The sequence below is a fragment of the Artibeus jamaicensis genome, unplaced genomic scaffold (genome assembly GCF_021234435.1).
Source record: "Artibeus jamaicensis isolate MK-2021 breed Jamaican fruit bat unplaced genomic scaffold, CSHL_Jam_final scaffold_1689, whole genome shotgun sequence".
In the NCBI taxonomy this organism is placed as follows: Eukaryota; Metazoa; Chordata; class Mammalia; order Chiroptera; family Phyllostomidae; genus Artibeus; species Artibeus jamaicensis.
The window spans coordinates 4,921,887-4,945,378 of NW_026522029.1; the positions used below are offsets into that span (position 1 = coordinate 4,921,887).

The 23,492-nt window shown below is 53.6% G+C and overlaps 1 protein-coding gene across 1 annotated transcript in view; it reads left to right on the forward strand.

Moving 5' to 3' along the window:
* Nucleotides 1–15,761, forward strand: part of SYT6 (synaptotagmin 6) — a 49,973-nt gene extending 34,212 nt beyond the window's left edge. The window contains exons 4-7 of the mRNA XM_053655859.1: nt 4,408–4,528; nt 7,820–7,991; nt 9,226–9,376; nt 14,492–15,761. Coding sequence (XP_053511834.1) covers nt 4,408–4,528; nt 7,820–7,991; nt 9,226–9,376; nt 14,492–14,563 — 516 coding nt within the window. The 3' untranslated portion in view covers nt 14,564–15,761. The remainder of the gene's footprint in view (nt 1–4,407; nt 4,529–7,819; nt 7,992–9,225; nt 9,377–14,491) is intronic.
* The last annotated feature ends 7,731 nt before the right edge of the window (nt 15,762–23,492 follow it).

The following is a 23,492-nucleotide window of genomic DNA, read 5'->3' on the forward strand; positions in this document are numbered from 1 at the left end:
CGGCCCCACAGGAGCTGCAGGGTCCCCCTCCTCTCTACAGGGTTCCGATCTCACAGTGTCCACTCCTTGGGCTGCAGCTGGAGCTTATGGAGTTTCTTTAAGGAGTCTCAATTCTGCTCCATTATTTATTCATAATGCTGCGAAAGCCCTTGGGCCAGAAAGCACTTGAGAGAGAAGGCAGGCTTGGAACTCAGAACAAACAGAACCCAGCAGGGAGCCTGAGCATCACAAGGCGGCACACACCCGCCCCTGCTCCTCCGCCACCCCCAGCTTCTTCCTGGAGCCTGGAAGCACAGGCCCGAGGAGGCGCACGGGAGGAGCCCACCACGTCAGTAGCCCCGGTGCTCACAGCAGGAGTCCGCTCAGCACCCTGGAGGAAGGCCCACCCCCAGCTCTCCCTCCCAGCAGAGCCCTGAGCCAGCATGGCGGCTCGGAGGCAGCTCAGTGACAGTGTCCTCTCTCCCACTGCAGCCTCCCATCCAGTGGGTCACCAGGTCCTGCAGATTCTGTCCCAGAGGGTCCTTGCCTTTGCTCCAGGGCACTTGTAATTGGGGACAGTGGGAGCACTCCCCAAGTCAGACCAGGGGAGTGAGGAGAGAGGACCCAAGAGAAGGGGACAGGACAGCGGGCCTGGAGAAACAGTGCTGTCCAGGACATTCAGCGGTAGGGAGAGATTTTTTCAGGCTGGGGAAAGAGCAGGGTGGAGGCATGGTCGTGCAAAGGAGCCTGGAGGGTTTGGGGAAGGCAGAGTCTCAGGGAGGTGGGGAGGCTCTGTGGCCCGAACCCTGGGCCCTGCCGCCACTCCCGCGGCTGCCTGGCCTTGAGCCCCAGCTCTGCCGTGTGGCAGCTGCGTGCGCTTTGGCCGGCCGTGCAGCCTCTCTGTACTTCAATGTCCTGTGTAGAAAATGGGGTAAGGGCAGTGCCCCTCTCATTGGGCTTTTGTGAAGATTATATGGCTTAATGTATTATATGAGCACTTAGGACCGAACAGCACACAGTAAGCAGTAAGTGCGGCCAGCCGTTCTCTACACTCCTGCTGAGGTCTCCACACTGCTCTGCCCTCCACAGGGAGTAGAATCCAACCCCCTCAGATGTGGCCCTGCCTCTCTGGAGCCCTCTCCCCGGCCCATCGCCCTTGTCCCCGTGCGCCCCAGCTCGGCAGCCACCCCTCACGGCCCTTGGCGTGTGCCGGACCCGCCAACCCGTGTCTTCCACCAAGTCACGGTTCCCTCACCGCCCTCGGGTGCTCTCGTGCTATTTTTGTCTCCCTCCCCAGAAGGCTGGGACTTGGTCTGTCTTTTTACTACTGTTTCTCCATATTTGTGAGCATTTAGTAGGTGGATAACGAATGAGCGACACACGCCCAAGTACATACAGCCCATGAGGCAGATGAGTCCGGGCTCTTCCCCGGTACCAGCCTCACCTGGGCTGCTGGGGGCCAGGGTGTGCGGTGGGGGCGTAGCACCTCACATCCCCTCCCTCTGTGCTACACACTGAGTTGAGGTGTAGACAACTGTTTTTCTCCGCTAGCAACCCCCTTCTGCCCACCTTGCTACATCCTGTCGACTGTCAAGCCTTCCCTGTGATCCCAGGCAGTCTGTCTGTCCATCTCTGCTCCCCCAGGTCTCGCCTACACCGCTCTCATAGTACTGATCCAACCAAACCGTGTTCCTTATATGCCCTGCCCCCTGCCCCAAGACCGTGAGCTCCTCACTACCGCACTTCCGAGGAATAATGGTAATAGCAGCGGATCCTTACTGAGCACCCATTGTGCTAGCACTTTGCACAAATTACTTGGTGTCATTGTTGTGACCACCCTCAGAGGCAGGTGCAGTTATGAGCCCTGTGCTACAGACTAGGAGGCCAAGACTGTGACCGGGGCATCGTACTGCTCACAGACGGCAGGGCTGGAGCTCACCCCCGAGCTGCCTGACCCCGAATCCGTGTGATCAACCATCGTCCCATCAGCCAGTGTTCACTGAGCACTCACGACACGGCAGGCCGTGAGCTGGCCCTGAGAGAGAGAACCGGTCCCCGGCCCTGTGCTCAGAGAGCCCACAATCTAGGGAGAACACCACACCCATCGTATCCCCGCAATCAACGCGGAGTTATGGTCCAGCTATAGACATGAAGGGAGGGCGCAGTGCCGTGCGGGCAGATGCAGGGCAGCCGGTCCAGCCCCGAGTGCTCGGCCTCCACGCCTGGCACGTCTCTACCCACAGCTTCAAGTCCCAGGCCTCCACGGAGGCTGCTCACTGGACGCTGCTTTACCCCACGGAGCCAAATTGGCTTCCACCCTGTCTCTCTGCCAGGCGCCCCCCCTCCATCACAGGGAATCTTAGCACTTCCTGCCCAGTGCTCCAGAGATCCTCTTAGGTCTCCTGTGGCTTTTCTGAAAGTATAGTGGATGCTTCTCTGCTGATGATGAGAGATGCAGACAAGCCACTTAATGACTAAGAGACTAGAAGTGTTCTCTGAGATGGGGAAGCATTGTCTTGCTATGCTCAGCCTGGATTCCCAAGACGGACCCGGAGGCACTGACGCCACTCTTCGCCTGTTTAGGAGAAAGAAAGCTGGTCCTGGGGAAAAATAAAACACGCGGGGGCCGTGGGGGCTGGAGCAATGAGAGGGGGCATTTGGGTTTCAAAACCGAATTGCTGCTGTGCAAGAGACGGGGCCAGGCGGGCATCCTTGGGCCGTCTCAGCTGGCGGTGGCTGCTGACAGGCTTTCCACTTTGAGTCTGGTTTTGTGACTTAGCAGGGACCTTAAGGGCAGAACATCTAGGACAACCTGACTGAAGCCCAGAGATGTGAAATGACGCACCCAAGGTCTCAAAGCCAGTTAGTGGCAGAGGGACCAGAGCCTCTGAGGTCCACTGCTCTTCCCTGGCCAGCCCACCAACAGGAATTTGTTTTTCTAGGGCCATGTGAGCACAGGAAGGGGAGAGAAACACTGTAACGAGCTCTTGCAGATGGGCAGCTGGGGACCCAGCAAGAGCAGTGCTGTGCCTTTAAGAATCTGACTGCCCAGACACCTGGGCACTGCAGCCAGGGAAGCGCTGTGGTTATGGGTGGCGACGTCAGGGGGACAGGTTGTACTTTAAGCCCTGACTTCTCCAGGAGCCAGCACCCTGTATCTCCCCTCCCACCCCCTGGCAGCAGGCTCACCCCCTCCAAGCATTAGCCAAGACCCCCAGCCAGCTGCCCCTGGGTCAGGAGTCCAGAGGACCACCTGAGTTTCTGCCACTCTCTGGACAGCCTGACCTCTCCAGCCGAGGGAGCTCATTACCAGTCCGGGGGCCCTCAGGCGGCCCCCCACCGCCAACAGCAGGCAGAGATGAAAGCAATAACATGCTGGCTACTCTGCAGCCTCTGGTCACTCCTGGTTTTATTAAAGCCAAACTCTCAAGCATCCCTAGTGAGGATAAAAGGCTAGGAAGGCACCCAGGTCTGGGGCTGAAACCTCCTGGGAAACGAGAGCAGGGCAGAGAGAGGACCTGGCACGAGTCTGAGAGAGGGCCTGTGGGACCAGGCTCCCCAGAGAGGGGTGTGGCCACCAGGAGATGCCGACTCTCTGTTTCCTTAGCCCCCATCTATTTACGCAAAATCGGTGTGTTTATTTTCCTTTATCAAATAACCCAGTTAGTCCTCTGCTGCCTACGAGGCTGGGGGACAGTATCCCCCTGATCCCCTGAACCGAGAGCAGCCAATGTGCTGTCCGGCCGGGTGAGGCCCAGTCACAAACAGCAGAGGGTTCTGGGGTCAGGCCTTGGGGCCCATGGGCCCTGATTGCTCTCTGCCTCCAGGTCACCCCTCTGGGCCTTGCCCACCCCTCTGGGCCTGCAACTGAGGGTGGAGTTCACGTTGGGTGCAGAAAACGGGGTGGAGGGGGTGTTCCTCACCACAATGTGTACTCAGCACCCAGCACACTCCCACCTTTCACAGTCCTATCGAGAAAGGGCCCCCTGCAGAAAAGAGGGGCCCGCCAGGTCGGTGCTCCTGCAGAGGGAGCCGGCCTTGAGAGCAGTTCCTAGAGCCCAGGGGACTGTATTTACCATGAGGTACCCCCCACCTCCCCAGGCAGGTCCCCCAAGTCCATAAACAAATTATCTCGGACTTCCCCAAACAGGACAGGCTGTGAGAGCACCACGCTGTCCCTGGGGGGTGGCTGCGGTGGGGAAACCGAGACAGCAGCGATTTGTTGCTCCCTCTCAGAGGGGCCGTGGAGCTTCCAGCTTCCTCCCCCAGGTCCTGACCTGATACTGAGAACCACTCCTTCAACGGTTCTTCTGGCCGAAAGGTAACCATCGCTTCTACAGCGTGTGTGCTGCTGACCACGTGGCCACGCAGCAGCTGCTCAGGGAGCCGCGTGACCCCTCTCCTGACCTCTTGTCTGCTTCCTTGCAGGAGAGCGTGGATTTGGGAGAGATCATGTTCTCCCTCTGCTACCTGCCCACGGCAGGCCGGCTCACCCTCACGGTGATCAAGTGCCGAAACCTCAAGGCGATGGACATCACAGGCTACTCAGGTACCTCTCCTGCCCGAGTGGGCTGCCTGTGGCCTCTTGGCAGCCCAGACACCAGAGCTTGGAAAGAGGAGGGGGGAGAACTGTCCGTTTCCTTAGAAAAAAAACAGTCGTTCTGGGGGAAAACTGCCTGGACCCCAATTCCCGTTCTGCCGCTTCCTTGCACTGTAATCCTCTGGTTTCCTAAGCTGGAAACATCATTTCCAAGGTTGCTTTAAGCACAAACGAGTTAACTCACATAAATACTCACAGTTGTGCCAGGCACATCATAAGCACTTAGCAGATATTAGCCATCGCCATCATCCCTTCTCTCAGAGGAGGGTGAGAATGGGCAGTAAATGCATGGGAGAAACAATCAGAGGGAAATCTTTCTAGATTCCACAAGGCCCCAGGACTTCCCAGGGTTCTGTCGAGTTTGGGTGCGGAAGTGTTTGTAGGTCACACGGCCTACGGCAGCCCTGCGGACCCAAAGCAGCAAAGCCACCATCAGCGAACCGCGTCTGTGTTCGAGGTTTTGCTGCAGGGCTCCCAGCCTCGGCCTTAGCACCGGGACGGCTGCTGGGAACTGTGGGAAAATAAATAACGAAGGCCTATTCTGGCCACCAAGGAAATGCCTGTTTGGGGGCAGGTGTGGAGACTGCAGGCTGGACGTGGTGGCAGAGGTTTGCTCCTTTGCAACGATGCTGCAGGTTGCTGTCACAGAAGGTATTGGAGTTTTGCTGTCACGGAGAAGTAGCTGAGTCCCAGGAGCCTTCACTCCCCGCCCTCGGCTCAAATCAGCCCTAGAAGGGAAGTGGAGTGAAGACCCCCAGGGAGCAGGCACGCGCAGCGGTGTGGGCCTGCAGGAGAAAAGCCGGGCTGGTCTCCCTGGGCCCCGCCCCAGGGGCCCTTCTGTGACTGGCCCGAGTGTAAAGCCTGAGGTGCCTCTGAACTTGGATGGGAGTGTATGGAAGATTTTGCCTTTTATCCGTTAATTATCTACTCCCTGCCAAACTTCTTAGTGTATCTCAGTTAAGAGAAGGGCCCGTCCTGCTGAAAACCTCTGCACCCACGTGCGGCTGGAAGAGGAGGGGCCTTGAAAGATGAGGTTTCAGGGAAGTGCTGGGGTACATGTACTGTGTCTTTGTTGTAGCTTTGAATCGCTGGGAGCCGCTTCTCTGGCCGGACTCTCTCCCTGCTGCACCCTGGCCTCCAGGCCAAAAGCTGCCCCCACACACCCACTTCCCCCCCCCCCACACACACACCAGTGCCTCTCTCTGCACTGAAGCTACCGCCGCTCACTGGGACGTAGGGAAGAGCATGGAGATTCTTTTCCAACACAGTCAGCTTCCTCCAAAAATACAGCCACCGTAGATTGCATTTTAATAACAATATAACTGTGTGCCAGGGACAGAAATTCACCGAGGACTCTGCTCAGTGAAATGGGGTCATGAGGGAACTGCTCAGTGAAATGGGGTTTTGCTGCCCAAGTCCCCGAGCTGTCTTCTCTGGTGTAATTAAATTGATGTGCTAGAGGGGGAGCTCGAGGTGAGTGTCAAGGCCGCTCCCCACCAGAGGTCGGGGACCAGAGATTTTCCCCTTGCTCAGTTCTAACTTCCCTCTCACCATTGCTCCTCTTTTCTACCTGGGTTTGGAGTCTGGTGTTAAATCCGACCTTGATTCTGAACGTGCAGGGGTCTTCTTATTGTCAGGGGTTTCTGCCTGTTTTGTTCACCCAGCATCAAGTGTCTGGGACAGTGCATAGGACACAGTGAGCCTTGAATGAACGTGTATTGAATGAATGAATGAAAATGAATTTATAGCTTGAGGAACCTTGCCGGGCGGAGGTGCAGCGGGGGTGCCCATGCCAGGGGCCTCTCAGACCAGATCTCCTGTTCCTGAGGATGAGTGTGAGGCCCCCCTCGGCCCACACTGCTGTGGTGTTGGCCTAAACAAAGGGACAAATAGAGCTTATACACTGTCTCTTCTTGATTTATATGGCGTTGACCTCTAAAACCAAGGCTCTGCCTATTCTCCTTGGTCTACACGGGTCATGAACCAATCCCAAAGCCTGTCTATGGGAACATGACAATAGTAATACACAATAACAAAACTCAGGGTGCCCAGAAGGGGTGGTGAGTGAGTAAACTCCCCCCTCTCTGCCACATCAGGTCAGCACTACTTCGAGTCCAGTGGTTAAAAAACGGGAGCTTTCAAGTCAGACAGGCTGGGGTGCAGACCTTAGGCAAGATTCTGTGTCTCCTTAAAGCTCAGCTGCCCCGCCTGTGAGTCAGGGAGTCGGGGAGCGGCTGCTTGGCCCCCACCTCCTGACCGATTCACACAAGCCCTGGCTTCTGCGCAAGAAGGTGTCTCAGCACATCAGCGTCTCGAAAGCTGTTATTAGCTGCAAGTTGCCCTCCCGCTTCTTGAGCTGTGCAGCATAAATAACAATTACGATGGTGACCGAGACACCTGTGCTATGAGAGACTATCAGCGTCCCTTCACTTGGATGAGTAGAAAATTTCGGGGTAGAAAGATGACCGTGAAAAAACCCATTCAGAAAACTAAAGAGGCAAAGATGAGAGGTTCGTGGCTGTTCATTAAAAGGACATCTTCTCACGGGATGGAGAGAATGAATCCAAGACCCCGCTGAGACGTGGGCACCAGGAGGCCACAGCTCCCCGCTCCCCCACTGCCCAGGAGTGGGCAGGAAATGGCTCTGGGGGAAGCAGAGAGCTGGCTGTTGCCCCCCTTCTGGGTGCCAGAGGGAAATGAGCTTCTTGGGACAATGGGACCATAATCCCTTTGTCAGGTGGGGCGGACGTGGACAATGCTATGATTGTCGCTGTTCGTTTACTCCGATGCCTGTTCTGTTTCCGCCCCACTTACTCTTTGGTTAATGACACTGACAAACCCTCCCAGAGACAGGGACTTTGAGGAGGTGAACGGAATCCGGAGCCTCTGTTCAGCTTCCCGCGCCTTTGGAGCCAGCGGTCCTGATGGAGCCGAGATGTAGGTCATACGCTACAGGCCCACGGGCCGGTGTCCTGTCTGGTTTGGGGCCAGCCTCCCCGTTAGTGCAGGTCCATTAAGTGCTCTCCCAAGAATCCTGAGGTTTATGAAGCACTGGTGTCCTCCTCAGAGACAGGTGCGCTAGCTACATAAATTACCAGGTGGCTTAATTGTTTTAACGACCCACTGGTAGCATCTGCGGAGCAGCAGTAGGTGTGGGGCTTCTGTCCCTCGGCTGCAGAGGGTGTCGGAGGACATCTGTTTAACACACTCCCTTCCCTCCCACCGCCCCCGTCGGCACAGACCCGTACGTCAAGGTGTCCCTGCTCTGTGACGGGCGGCGGCTGAAGAAGAAGAAAACCACCATAAAGAAGAACACGCTCAATCCCGTCTACAACGAGGCCGTCATCTTTGACATTCCGCCGGAGAACATGGACCAAGTCAGCCTGCTCATCTCGGTTATGGATTATGATCGGTGGGTACAAGTCCCCAAGGGACGTGGTTCCCTGCCCCCCCCCCCCACCCCGGTGCAGCACAGGCCTCCCTGACCTTGGACCTGTGGTTCATAGCTCAGGTGCCCACTGGCCTCCAATCCAGCCACACCCAAAAAGGAGCACAGGAATCTGAGGAAAGGACCCGAAGCAGAAACTCAGGCTTCACTGCCTAGCCGCTCTCTATTTCCATTCGTCCCCAAGAATGTAGTCCTGACTGTTCCCATTCCTCTAATGGGCACCAGGTCCTGTCAGTCTGCCCTTTAAAAGGCCTGTCTGTCCTCTCCATTTCTGTGTGAGGTTGGAAAATCTGCTAACAACCGCTCCAGCTCAGGGATGGCTGAGCCTCCATCACTCCCCGCCCCGCTCCAGCCAACGTGCTAAAGGCATACCTTCCTGCGAGGAGACCACCCTCTTTCTGGACCAGCCCCTCTCAAAAACCATCAGTGGCCCCTGCTGTCCAGCTCTTCCCTTGGACTCTCAAGGCCTTCCATAACCTGGACCCAGCACGCCCATCCTTTTTTCTTTTAATGTTTAAGTACCTTTTCTTTAATTAAACAATAGTTTTTGAATTTTTTTTATTTTAATGCCTTGAATTCTCCTTTATTGGAGACACCGCTTCTCTCCCATTTATCCAAATCCTGCTCTCGCACCCGGGCTGACTCAAAATATGCTCCCCCTCCTCTAGCCACTAGGGCCCCTTCTTCTCTCCTGTTGCCACTTCAGCTGGGGAGAAGGAAACCGTGTCGTATAGCCTCCATCCAGGGTCTTTAGCACGAGTTTTCGGGCATAGTAGGTGCTCGGCGAACATGTCTGAGTAGAGATCTATGTTCTTGCTGAGTGGATAAGTCACACCCCAGCCGCTGGGGGCAAAGGGTGCTCGGAGCCGGTTGATTTATTTCCAAGTGCTGATGCCTTCTGCAAGTGTGGGTGTGATGTGCAGGCTGAGTCAAGTACGAGAAGAGAATGAAACTCCACCTCCCGAAAGCCCGGCCATCTGCCCACCATTTCCTGAGACTCCAAACGAGTTTATAAACTTTTGCTCATCTCTGTGTGCAATGCCCCCCCCCCCCCAAGGAGGCTGGGTAAAGCCTTGCTGCTGCCGGCGCCTTGTGGCCCTGCCAGACATCTCTTCCCAGAGCTCACATACTGAGTCAGGCCCGCCCTTTCTGAGGGCATGTCCCGTCCCCCATGCCATGCCTTTTGTCACTCCCTCAGAGTGGGCCACAACGAGATCATCGGAGTCTGTCGGGTGGGCATCAACGCCGAAGGCCTGGGCAGGGACCACTGGAACGAGATGCTGGCGTACCCGCGGAAGCCCATCGCCCACTGGCACTCCTTGGTGGAGGTAAAGAAATCCTTCAAAGAGGTGGGTGAGGTTGCACTTGGCCCTTGGCATGCTTGCTGCATGGCAGTGCGCGCTGGAGAATGGCCATGGGCTGCTCTGAGGCCTCGCCGTCGTGGGCCCTTCCCGCGGGAAGGTGTGGGGACCACGTGCTTCTCCCGAGTGTAACCAGCAGGGAGGAAAAGAAGGAAGACCACAGGTTGCTGCCTGACAGAGTTTCTGATGTGGAGCAAACAAAGCCACACTGGGTTCTATATGGAAAATTAAAATTTGGAGGAGGCCTCCTCAGCAGCCCCAAATGCTTACGGGGCCAAGCCAGTCCCTGAGGAGCAAGCCCTGGGGGGTGGAGGGGTGAGATCAGAACTCGGCAGGAAGTCCTCCCTCTGCTGGAGCAGTAAGGCCTGGGAGGCGGGGTGGCTTCACTGCCTGGAGAGCAGAGCCTGCCCCAGGGAACGCTGGTTCTCACCAGCTTGGCTTTAAGGTGCCACGGTTTCTGGCCGGGTTCTAGCAGGGGTGGAGCAGACAGAGCAGCGCCAGGGGCTCCTGAGACTCGGGCTTCAAACTTGGCCCTTCCTCACTCGATGGATAAGCCTGAGTCAGTCGTTTCTTTCTCAACTGAGAGAGAGATGCCCCTTCCGGTGCCATTTACAGTCTGCCCCGCCTCCACCAGAAGCCACTAATTTAAGATGCTGTGATTTATCACCTTGCTGGCTCCCAGGACGGGGGTGGTGGCCAGGCATGCTTTAAGCCCCATTTGACTAGCTCGCACCCCAATCTGTATCCTCAAAAGCCAGGTGATCATTGACTCATCAGGCGCCAAGCCCAGGAAGTCTAGAGAGCTGTGTGAGGTTGGAAAATCTGCTAACAAAAAAATAAAGCTGGGCCCTCCCACCACGTGGTCCCTCAGCTTAAAAGTAGAGTCACCTAAAAGCAGAGTAATCTCCTCCCCATCTGCGACACAGAAAAGGTGTGACCAGCAAACTCAGAGGACCTGCCGGCTTCCCCACCTTCTCGGGGTGGACAAGCCCCTTTCCACCTGTTTCCAGAAGTCAGGTGTCTCCAGAGAGCTAGGGGTTGGCCCAGTGGAATCGGTCCTGTGGTGGGGAGGGGCCTACGAGGAGCCAGGCTCTGCCTGATTGGTTTACCTCCCCAGCTGGGCGTGTGTTTTCGAAGCTCCCACCCTGCAGCCTCTGAGGCCAGCAAGGGGCAACGAGGCATAGCCTCCAAGTTCTGTCCATCCGAGGCCTCATGTTCCTCTTCTGGTGGTGGCCTTGGTTTTACCACAGCTGTGGAGCTTTAATGAGTTGAGGCCAGTCCCTCAGCTGTCTGCCTCCCTGCCCCCAGGGAAGCCCCTGCCCCCTCTTTTCCAGAAGGTTCTCTCTGGAGAATGTGGGTGAGGTACCACAGCCAGACTCCACCTACCCAGAAGGCAGCTGCTGAGCGGGACCCTGGACAACTCGGACGGAGACAGCATCTGGCACCTCGCTGGCTTCCTCCCCTTTTAAAAATGCTTTGGCGACGTTCAAAACTAGAAAATAGTGAAATGCCCAGGAGGGGTTGGGGGCAGGGCATGGAATCGCAGCTGAGAGGTCTCTGGTGGGCCGCGGGGCCCCAGGAGCCCGCTGTTCCCACTCCAGTCTCCAGTCTCCTGGCTGGTAATGCAGGCAAGGCTCCTCCAGGCAACTCTGACCCTGATGACGACTGGGTGGAGGGGCTGGCATCTCGCAGCCCCTTTCTAGCCTCAAGTCTGCAGGGACCCATCACTGTCACCAGGCTGGGCTGTTCACGCAAACTGGAAGTAACCGGCCAGGCTGGGGTTGGGGGTGGGTACAGGGCAGCGTGGAGGTGGTATGACCCAGAATCACTCTCTTTTGAGATGAATGCAACCTAATTAAGCCAAATAATTGATTCCAAATCCTGTCTTTAGTGAGTCTAACTCACTCGTTCAGACTATAAAAGAGATAAAATAGAATCAAGCCCTTGAAAATGAATATTTGATGAGACAGTGAAGGGAAAGTAACAGTATATGGAAAACGAAAAGAGACTAAATTGATTTATATCCTTTGGGTCTTACTTGTTTCTTGCCCCTTGCACACCAGGCTCCTGAGGCCGCCCCCTCCCCCACTCAACTGATCAGTTCTCTCTCTGCATGAAGAAGTTGAAAATCACATCCATCTTGTCAGCTCAGGATTTCATCAGTACAAATCTGCATAAAATGTATATCCACACCTTTATCACACCTTTATCAGTTTACGGATCTTTGTAAGCATGCGTCGGAAAACCCGCTGGACCAATATGAAGTAAACATTCTTTGTGTTCTTGTGATGCATTCTACTTGAACGCTCATCTTGATCGTCCTTAGAGTTCACCTCCTGCCTTCTTCTCGGTCCTGTTCTGGACGTTGAGCAAGAGTCTTGCTCCTGGAACTAGTTTCTCCCGTTTGTATAATACATGAAGACATCTTACTCTCCAGCTCCTGGGAAGATAAATGGCATCGTATCTGTAAAACACTCTATTTGTGTTGTACCTTTCTCAGAGGGGTTTCCAGTGCTGTCATCATTTTTTATTTATTTAATTTTTTAAGATTGTATTTATTTTTAGAGCGAGGGGAAGGGAGGGAGAGAAACATCAATATGTGGTTGCCTCTCGTGCGCCCCCTACAGGGGACCTGGCCTGCAGTGCAAGCATGTACCCTGACTGGGACTTGAACCAGCGACCCTTTGGTTTGCAGGCCAGTGCTCAATCCACTGAGCTACACCAGCCAGGGCCCCCTTTTTTATTAATGAGAACAGAGGGCACCATACTTGCTCATTTGTTTGGGGTTTTTTTAAATAAGGTTGAGAGGACCAAATTAACTGAAAGGTACTTTTTCCCTGCTGGGATTTTTTTCATGAATATAAATCGATTAAGCCACAGCCAGCGTCCCTCCCTGACAGGGGCAGTGCCCCTTCCCTCTCTCTGCACGTCATTGATGTTGCCACACACAGGGCCCGGGTTGGCCAGAGACCTTCTCCAAGGTGTTTTATTTTGAAGGGCCAAGTTCAGATCATCTGCCAGAGATTTGACATCTCTGTGGGAACGTGACCCATTTCAGAACAATACAAGATCTTCCTGGAACACAGACGCCCCGGGACAGTCACCGTCCTGCGTTCAGGGAGCAGGTCTCTGCTCGTTCGCAGCCACCAGGATAGGCCTTCTGGAGTCATTCACATGTCCATCGTCCATGAACCCAGCCTCTCCCTTTGCTGATCATCACAGGAAAAGTCAGGGGTCGGCAGAGGGCCCGTGTGTCTTCCTCATCTGTCCTTAGTAAACAGTTTTGCTCCGTGTGCCTTCTCGTTGGGCTGTTATACGGAGAAAGACAGGGACTCTGTGCGGCCATTTCAGTTTCTGTCGTTTGATCCGGCCTGTCAGCCAGGTGGTTTAGGCGGCTTGGGAATCCAAGGGCAAAGCCAGTAATTACAGTGCATCTTTTACCAACATGACTGGTGATAAAAGAAAAAGTGGACCTTCTAAAATGAACATCTTATGTCACCTTCTGGTTAAGAAACAGTTGAGTCAGAAGCCACAGTGGGCTGACAACGAGACATTTATTTATGTAAAATATTTCACCAGGGGACCCCTCGGTTGTGATTGCATTCACGTGGAGGCTGCAAGCAGAGACTGCCACCTGGAGTTGGGAGTAAGTACCTGGTGCGGGCCCAAGGAGGTCAGGTGTCTTACTGCATTTCTTACATTTCGTGTCTCATTCTTCCCCTGGCGTGGCAGACGCCGAGATGGCAGCTGGTGGCATGGAAGGAGCGCTGAGCTGGGAGTTAGGGGACCCGGTTTCGGATCCTGGCTCCGCCCTAAGCTAGACATGTCGGCCTTCTCTGTGTCTTCGTTTTCTTATCTTCAGGAACTAGCAGTTGGACCAGGGTGTCTCGGGGCGGGCCTCTGGGTCTAGCGAGCTAAGATTGCTGAGCTCTGGGTGACGGCGTGGGGTGGTCAGTAAGAAAGTTGTCGGTTGGCCTGGACAGGAAGTACTAAGGGCCCACGAGAACTGAGCCTGGGGACGGACAGCAGAGGCTTCCTTAGAGCGGAAAGATGATGGCGTTCGACAGGCCTGGGTCTCCCGTGCTGTCGGAAGAGATGCTGGACGGCAAACGGTCTATGGCTTAGGTGGGTCAGCCTCATCCAGAGATGGTCATGTGGAGGGGGCACTGTGTCCTCCCCATCGGACCCCCATACACGCACCAATGCACAGGCAGCCCCCGCTCACCCCAACACTCCACGGGGGAGACCCCGGGAGCTCGCAGGGAGCACAGGGGCTGCAGTTCATTTTCAGAAAAACCACCGTGACCTCTCCCTGACCTCTCTCTGGAGCCTTGTCCCGTGGGCACCTAGTAGCATACAGGGTCTCCTCACTGACATAAAGGCTGGGCTGTCTCACTTTGAAGTCCCTGCCCAGACAGGTCAAGAACATTCACGGGGTCACTTCCTTGCCCAGAACGCATTGCTCTGACCGGTTGGCTTTTCAATCTGAGCAAGGCTCGAATGGCTCAAGTGCAGGTCCATCCATCCTCGGTCCTCTCCTGTCACCCCGTGGGCCTCATTACATCACCCACCCGTGCAGCAGAGGCGGCTGCCGTCACCCCCACCTCCTGCCTCCTCTCGGGCCATACGTGGGTGCCCCCAGGAAGCATTAAGACTGAAGAACGCCTAGAGCTAAGGTCGTTTCAGGTTTTTAGCTGCACTAACAGCTCCCAGACAAATTGCTAATAATTCATGATTGGGTTCTTGGCAGTGAGGGCACACTCTGCAGACTGCCTCTTTGGCCACTAACATAATCCGATTTTCAGTGTGAGAAATGGCTGAAGCACTCAGAAATGGCCATTCACACACACACACACACACACACACACACACACACACGCTGAAGAAAGCTTTCTGCGGTAGATAAACCAGGTATTCCCAACTAGAAGCCTGAAAGCTGTTTCCATGTTTGTTTGTTTGTTTGTCTGTTTGTTTTGCATGGCTGCTAGCAAAATTCAAGAAAGCTTATCACAAAGGTGAATTCAGCGCATGGGCCCGACAGGTTCTGGAATTCGAACTGCCGAGTCCCTTGGTGACCACTAACCGCTGCTCCTCTCCCCACAGTGGCAGGGCCGCGCCGCCAGCTTCGACAGCGAGAGCACATGTCCCTCTCCGAAGCCACCTCCGACGCCATGAGCTGCCCGGCACCGTTAACAGACTCGGCACCGTTCCTTCGCACCCGTCCAACCGTCTAAACAGTGCTGCTCGGTCGCTGGTGGGCGGGGGCCGAGGGGCGCTCGCGGCAGCCCTGCCTGCTCCCGTGTAGGTCAAGGCCGAGGTCCTTGTGCTGCGGTCAGGTCTGTCTTAGTCTTTTCTGTCTCCCCAGGTGATGTTTTTTGTGGTCTTCACTTTTTATGGATCTGCTCTCAAGAAGGGAAGGGAAGGGAAAAAAAGTAGGCAAAAACGAAGAGCGGAGAGCCCAGAAGTTGGCTCAATAAACTGCAGTGTAAAATAGTTGTCTTTTGGGGGAAGGTGGTTTGAAATTTTGTGTCTCCACCAAGCCCCACCACCCTGAGGAAGGAAGTGGGACGGAGCTACGGCCGGGGCCTGCAGGTGCAAGCCCACGCGAAGGTTTATGACCGATGATGACTCTTCGAGGCTGCTCGCCGTGGGACGCGAGCTGCGATGTTGAAACCAAGAACACCCTGTGATGTCGGGGAACCTTCAGCCGGCATGCGGGGCTCCTGGCTCCCCTTCCCCATGGGCTTCATTCACGATCTGATAATGTCTCGATTCCTCATGGGAACTGAATCACTTTCTTTAGAAATGGTTCTGCTGAAACTAAACACGCCATGCGTTTTCTTGCACCCCCAGTTGATGACCATACTTGTTTGAAAACAGGATCTTTGGCCCGGAAAATAACCTTCCTCGTTGAGGAGGCACGTGTGTTGTGGAATGGATTCTGCCCCATCCACGGCTATGTAACTCCATGAACTATCGAGCTGTTTAAAATGCCTGCACAGATCCAAGAAAAGCCTAAATAAAATGTCTTTTTCTGAGTGAGGCATTGTGAAATCCAAGTAATAGTCAGAGCCCATCTTCCTACGAAGAGTCTCTTCTTGACTGAAACCAAGTCGGCTGCCGTCCATTTCAGCCCCCCGTGACTCTGGGACAGCATTCATCTTGAACTTGAGTTCCATAAACTACTACGTACTTCTGTGTGTGTTTGTTTCAGTGGTAACGAATGGTTATTTTCTTTAGATTTCTTCCTTGGGCCACATTCATTTTAGGAAACAGACATTTAAACTATTCCATGTTGTCACAGTTCCTTTCTGCGGAGTCAGCATTCCCGCTGACCCCCTGCGACCATGTAGCTTTGCCCAGGTCAGGACGTGCAGCCTGGGGCAGGGGTGGGGGGGGCGGGGGGGCAGTTGGAGGCGGGTCTCCACTGCAGTGCGCGCTTAGTCACTGCCCGTCCCCAGAGCTGTGTGTGGCACTTCCAAGAGGCAGGTCTGCCGAAGAACCCCTTCTCTCCACGACGGAAGGGCAAGAACGTAGGAGCTCTTCACGCGCCTGTCTTATTCTTTATCTATGTCACGTGCTTTAGGAGCTGACACTCAATAAAGCAACCCTGTTTTAAGCTGCGTTACCAGCTTTCTCTGCTTTGGGTGGTGTCTTCTAGTCCTACACGGGAGCAGATTGGGCATGAGGTAGCAGGATACTGCGGCGGAAGAAGTTTCAAGCCTAGAGAAGTAAATGTAGATAAACCCCAACTCCCCGGAGCCGTAGACTATGGGCAACTGAGTCATTGGTAGACAGGCAGGTCTTCTCCCCAAATGACTGGTGATGGATAGGCCTTCCTAGTCAGTCAGCCCTGCACATGGATGTTCTCTTGAGATTAAGAGGGAAAAAAAAAATCCCAATACTCACCTCAAGCCATAACCTTCATTTTTCTTGACTGACCCATCATGGGAGCCACCTCGGTCACTGAGCCGAAACTTCGGGTCCTGCAACTCTGCAGGGGACAGTTGAGTCTCCTGGATCCTAAGGGGCCCAGAAATTAGTGCGAAGAGGTCCTTCCAGAAGTGACCTCACGGTGCACGCATGTCCGGCTGTCATCTGAAACCTGTGGGCAGGTGAGGGCGACCACGCTGCCCTTTTGGAGAAGGGCGTGTGATTAGCTGAAAGTGGGACTAATGATTGCTCTCAGACACTTATTCTTCCTCTGCCCAGGCAGCGCTCTGACACATGGCTTTGGAAAATCATTTCCGGAGCAGAGTAAGGTCAACACCACCACCCCACCACCCTAACCACCTGCTGTCTTAGTAAGTTGGTAAATTTCCACAGGCTGGGAGACTGACTCCCCAGGGAAGTTTGGGGGTGCGCGGGGGAGACGGGGCCTCAACAGGAAGCCTCAGGGAAACCTGAATGTCTGCCGACTTCATTATCTAGCCCGACATCTCTCCCCCACAGATGAAAATAAAATAAATTACAAGTTCCTGAATAAAATGAAACACGAGGCTGATTGATCTGTGAGATTCCTCCGCCATGAGAAACCTCTTGGGTCGCTCTCGTGAGCTTTGCTGATGTTGTGTAATCAAGGCCTTTTGCAGGAAGATGTTTTCTTTGCAAACACAGACCTACCCTTCTCCTTTATTTAGTGGTGTTTCTGGGCTGAAACGCACCCCCCACCCACGACACACTTAGGACATTAATTGCATCGTCATTTAAAAAATTATGTTAATTACTGTTTCACATCTTCCTACCCCTGTCACAACCTGGAGTTTTTATTCAATTAAATTTCCGTCTCTTGCCCATTGCCCTTGCCGCGGTGTGCTCTTGAGGTTTATCAGTCAACACACACACAGGGCCCTGCGAAGCTTCTCTTTTTCAGCTCTGCTCCACACAGGCAGCCACGTCCCTTCAGTCAGCAAGAGGGCTGGTCGGGTTTTCACTCTGCCCAAGGAACACCTGCGCCCCCCCCCACTTGGCTGCAGCCTCCTGTGCTCACCAGGCTTGTGGCTCACGGGGCTCAAGGTGAGGGGGGCCCGGCTGTTTCCCCAGCTGTTCAGCTCCGTCAGCAGCCCCTCCAGATGCCAGCCCTTCCCCGGGTAAGTGGGTCACGTCCTCCTGTCTGGGAAGCGCAACGCTTTGCCCGCCGGAAGAGAACTCCCAATAATTCTCATAAAAGGCCACGTAGCAGAGTGATAAGAAGGTCTGATTGCAGACTGGAAAATTTTAAAAAAGCATTCTAACTTCATAAGCTGCCCTAGTTCTTAGTTAATTTAGAAGGCGGCCCTCAGAGGGCAGGGGGCACCACCCACTCTTGCACCTCTGCGTCTTAAGTGACCGGCACTCCACACTGAGGTGCCACCAAGGGAGCTAGACACCACTTCCCCTTGCTTCTGCCTCCCCGGCAGGTTCCCCACCGGCCAGCAGCCAGCACGACCTGGTCAGTCATGTGCTAGTGGTACTTTGAGCTGATCCATCAACAGGGTAAGTGGGCCTCTCCGGCTGGGCTGGGTCAGGCAGCAATACTAGCCTTCAGTGTTGAGGGGCCGGTGGCTGAAAACAACAAAGGCTTGTCATTCACCCTAGGTGTCCACTGCAGGTCAGCAAGGGGTCTTGTTCACAGATTTATTTAGGGGGACTTAGGATGACATAGCAGCCAACATCTCAGACGCTGCTAGTTGCCACGCCCAAGGGAAAAGAGCTCAGAGGTCTCTTGGTGGCCTCAGCGCTCTGGCCCGAAGGAACACATGTCACTTTCTTTTGACAGTTCATTGCCCAGAACTATTTACTCACATGGCCTCTTGTGAAGGAATTCAAGTGCCCAGGGGCGGAAGAGCTAGAAATATTAGCGGCAAGTGGAAGACCAGCGAAAGCAGACCCCCCAGGAGGGCGACAGCTGCTGAGTGGCCGATTCAGAGAAACTAATGAAGGGAGGCTGTGGTTTGTTTAGTGTTGGGCTACACAACACTGCAAGCCTCAGGCTTGAATCTCGCCCACGAAAAGCTTTTGAGTCTCCTCAGTTGGCAACAGAGTGTCAGCGGCACCAGGGAGGAAGCGGTGAGCACAGGGAGGGAGGAGAAACAAAAGATGCGGGAGTGCAGGGAGAAGACCCCAGCTGGGCGCAGAAGTGCAGCTTCAAGAGTGAGGGGGCATCTGATTCAGAGCTCCGTGAGGGGGTGCACACTCCAGGCTCAGGGGTCCAAATAGGGGAGGGCCCAGAGCTGAGGAACTCCGGGGCTGCCAAGCACCCTGAACCCAGGGGGAACGATGGGCCCCGAGCACAGCCGCTGCCTTGTTTCCGCTGGTGGGTCCAGACAAAATCCTGGACTTCTGCCCCAGGGGCCCTCCTTTCCTCTACCTCGAACCCCAGCCCACCAGGCCATAGATGTGGACCCGCCTCATTCTTGCCAGCTGCCTCCACTGGAGAAGGACCTGCTGCCCCTCCTCCCGCCCTTGCTGGCTTGGCTTCTGCTCCAGGGGGCAACACCTGCCTGATTCTGAATAGCAGTCGAGAGCCACACCCTCCCTACCCTCAACCACAAGCCTCTTGGGAATTCATGATTTGTGCAGTGCCCTGCTCCTCTTTGAGGTCACCACTCTCCAGATGCCCCCGAGCACAGGAAACAAGACTGGCCTGCCCCTGCCTGGGTCACAGCTGCATTCCCAGCACGGCTGTAGCAAGCCCCCAAAGACTAGAGACTTGAGGGGGTTGGAGAGCTGAGCAAGGCATGGGCAGTGCCCCGGGCGACAGGCACCTGTACAGGAGGTGGTGAGCACAGACAAGCTAACAGCTGAGCACATGTGAAAGACAGGGAGAGGGAAGGGGGGTTCAAAAGCCTTGTATGAGCCCTGGCTCGTGTGGCTCAGTGGATTGAGTGCCAACCAGCAAACTGAAGGATCACTGGTTTGATTCCCATTCAGGGCACATGCCTGGGTTGTGGGCCAGGTCCCCAGTTGGGGGCGTGCGAGAGGCAACTACACACTGATGTTTCTCTCCCTCTCTTGCTCCCTCCCTTCCCCTCTGTCTGAAATAAATAAACAAAATCTTTAATTAAAAAGAAGCCTCGTATGTTTTATACACCTGCAGCACCAGAAAAATGATAGTGCCTTCCACAGAAACCAGAGACTCAGCAGAACCAGGGGAAAATGATGAGCCCAACTTGGGCCAAACAGTCGGAGACGCCAGAGAGGTGTCTAGCAGACAGCTGCCGTGCCCGGCGCGGCCCGGCAGAGCGGTCGGGGGGTGTTGATTTGTAGAAAGCCCGCACACCACAATGAGAAGTGAAGGCTGGGGGTGGGCTCTGCCCCGCGGTACCACACGACAAGCAGAGGTTCTTCGGAACCATCAACACTTAGAGGTCAAGGATAAAGAAAGTGATGTGAATAATAAGGAAGGCATGCCCGAGCAAAGCTGATCGATGGACATGCTGACAAACAACGACAGATGAACAACGACCGAGGGCTTCGGAAAATGATTCTTGATAACGAGCAAATCCAAAGTGCTCAAACGGAACTTGACTTCCAAGGCTATTCCACCCATATGTGCAAGGCCATCTCTTTTTCTTTCTCCTCGGCTGTGTGCCTGCATTTTTTAAAAATGTGGTAAGCCCTGGCCGGTGCGTCTCAGTTGGTTGGAGTGTTGTCCCATAAACTGAAAGGTTGTGGGTTCAATTCCCAGGCAGGCCACATGCCTAGGGAGCAGGGTTGGTCCTCTGTCAGGGTGCATACAGAAGGCCACCAATCAATGTTTCTCTCCCTTGTTCTCCTGCCCTTCCCTTCTCTCCAAAATCAATAAGCATGTCCTTGGTGAGGATTTTTAAAATTGTGGTAAAATATGCATATCATAACATTTACCATTTTAACCATTTTTGAGTGTACAGTGCAGCGGCTTTAAACACATTCGCATTGTTGTGCCGCCAGCACCACCGTCCACCCCCAGACCTCTCCCTCTTGTAAAGCTGACCCTCTGACCGCACCGAGCAGCGGCTCCCCACTCCCCACTCCCTCCCGCCCCGGCAGCCACTGCAGACACAGACGTGTCTCTGTGAGTTTGCCTATTCCCTGTACCACACCTCAGTGGAATCACATACAGTTTGCCCTTTTGTGCCTAGAGTTTTTCACTCAGCATAGTGTCCTCGAGGTCTGTCCCTCCTATATATTATGTGTCCGAATCTCCTTTTTCAAGGCTTAGTAACATTCCATTGTATGTATATACCACATTCTGTTTTCCATTCATTCATCAGTGGATGTTTGAGTTGGACAGTTATCTATTACGAATGATGCTACTGTGAACATGGATACACAAATCCCTCTTTCAATTCTGGCTGTATAACCAGAAGTAACATTGTGGATCACCTAACAGTTTTATTTTTAATGTTGTGAGGAACTACCATACTATTTACCACAGTGGCTGCAACGTTTTACATTTCCACAAGCAGTGCACACAGGTTCCAGTTTTTCCACGTCTTCACCAGTCCTTGCTATCTTCTGTTTGTTGGTCTTGTTCTGTTTTTGATGGTAAGCATCCTAATGGTATGGAGTAGTATCTCATTGTGGGTTTGCTTTGCATTTTCCTGATGATTAGTGACATTGAGTATCTCTTCATGTGTTTATTGGTCATTTGTACATCTTCTTTGGAAAATGTCTATATAAGCCCTTTGCCCATTTTGATCTGGGTATTTTGTTGTTGTTGATGTCAAGTTTTAGGAGTTCTCTATATATTCTGGATATTAATCCCTTATCAGAATTGTGATTTGCAAATACTGTCTCCCAGTCTGTGGGCTGACTTTTTACTCTGTTGAGCATGTCCTTTAATGCACAAAAGTTTTTCATTTTGATGAAGTTCAATTTGTCTATTTTTTCTTTACTTATGCTTTTGGTATCATATCCAAGAAATTATTGCCAAATCCAAAGCCACGATGCTTTCCCCTATGTTTTCTTCTAAAAATGTTATAGTTTTAGCTCTTATAATTAGAACTATGATCCATGTTGAGTCAATTTTTGTATATGGTGTAAGGCAAGATCCAACTTCATCTTTTTGCCTGTAGATATTGAGTTTTCCTTACATAATTTGTTGCAAAGACTGTCTTTTCCCCACTGAATGATCTTAACACCCTGTTGAAAAAAGTTTGACCATGAATATGAAGGTTTATTTCTGGGCTTCCTATTCTCTTCCACTGGTCTATAAGCCTGTCTTTATGTGAGTACCGCACTGTTTTGATTACTATAGCTTTGTACTGTTTTGAAATATGGAAGTGTTAATATTTCAACTTCACTCTTTTCCAAATTGTTTTGGCTATTTGGAGTCCCTTGAGATTCTGTATGAATTTTAGGATGAATCTATTTCTGCAAAAAAAAAAATTATAGGGATTTTGATAGGGATTACACTGAATCTGTAGATTACTTTAATAAGTATTTATAGGGCCCAACTCTTGAGGACAGTATAATCACCCACACAATGAATGCCATTTGCTGACATTCTGACCACAAACCCATCCTGACCTCCAGGGTTCTTACTGGTAAACATGAGTTTTGGTCCTTGGTGCGGGAGCGAGCAAGTCATGGAAGTCAAACCAGTTACCCAGACCTTGTACATTAAAGTCAGCTCCTGTCAATTTCCTGTGGAAGTCATTGCTCACACCTGCAAATATCCGGGCCCAACGCCCAACCTCCTGACCCAGCTCAACCCTACAGCCCAACTCCTCTCTCCTGCCCTACTCAGCCCAGAACACAAAACAACGTCAGCTGGACTTACTCCCATGAAGGCAGGCTCGTGTCTTCTTCTGCCTCCTCCCTTCCTGGCGAGTGCCCTGCAGTGATCTCTTTGCCGCCTGTCATGCATGACTGATTTGATCCCCTACACCAGTTGCTCCTCCAGGAACAGCTAACGTGTTGTGCAGTCTGCCCCTCACACCCACTCCGGCCAGTCACCCCACAGACATGCCTTCTGCTGGAACACACGAGGGGAAGTGAAGTCTGGGTGCAATGGGAAAGCGGTGTTGAGCTCAGTCAGTGCTCATCACTCTGCATATCCAGCCCAGACAAAGCCGGTGCCATTAGACACGATGAAAAGGGAGATCCGGTGATGAGCTGCCACGGGAGAGACCAGACAGAGGGCTTCCGAGTGTCTGCAAACGCAGACGCTCACCCCGGCTGGTACAGCCCTCCCGCCATCTCGCGCCTCTCCTCTTGCCCGGGTCTGAGCTGAGGGTGACTAACTCACAGTAAATTAGTACCTGGCTCTGGAGTGGGCACCTAGGTGACTCTTTCCCCCAAGGCAATTCTTTTTTCACACAGACCACAGAAGTTTGGTGAGACAGCTGGGATTATCCAAGAGACACGGAGCACTGAGTGGGTAGGTGCCTTGGGCAGCTGGAGACGTACAGTGTTCCTTCCCTTCTCGGCAGCGTCACCTGAGGTCTGTGTCTGAGCCGGGTTTGCAGGGACCCTCCAGGCTGGGGAATCAGGAGTGAACACCCAGGGCTGGAAACCTGCAGAGTTTCAGGGAACAGGAGGCCCTGCGGTGGCAGACCAGCAGCTAATCGCAGTGGCAAGGGCCGCGGCCCTTTGTACCGCGGTCTTTCATCTCCCGGGAGAAATTACTGGCAGTGACACACTGCAGTTAAAACAGCTTGTGAAATCAAAGAACCAGACACACTCCAGACACTGTCTTCCTTGAATGACCAGCAACTTTCCCCCATGGTTCAAATACACGTGATGTGACTTAGTATGTGGGTTCTTCTCTGCCTCCTGGGTTGGAACCTGAAGCTGCCCAGATGCCCCCCCCCCGCTCCCTCTCTCCCTGGCAGTGCAGCTGGGGGTTGAACTGTATTCTCCAGTCTTTGAATCCCAGGGGCCACCTGACATGACATGCTGTTTCTTGCCAGCTTTGCCACATCAGGACGGAGTCGTCTCTTCCACATCGATACATCTGGAAAACTCAAGAGCCGAGAGCCAGAAGCCTGGGTTAAGTCCTGTTCCCTGAGCTTCCCCAGTCTACCCTGGGCAGATCAAATAACCTCTCGGACCTCGTTAGTCTCGTCTGTAAATCAGGGGTGCAGTCGCCCTGAGGGCAGAGGTCAGGCTCAATGTGATCTGTACCCTCTGGGAGCAA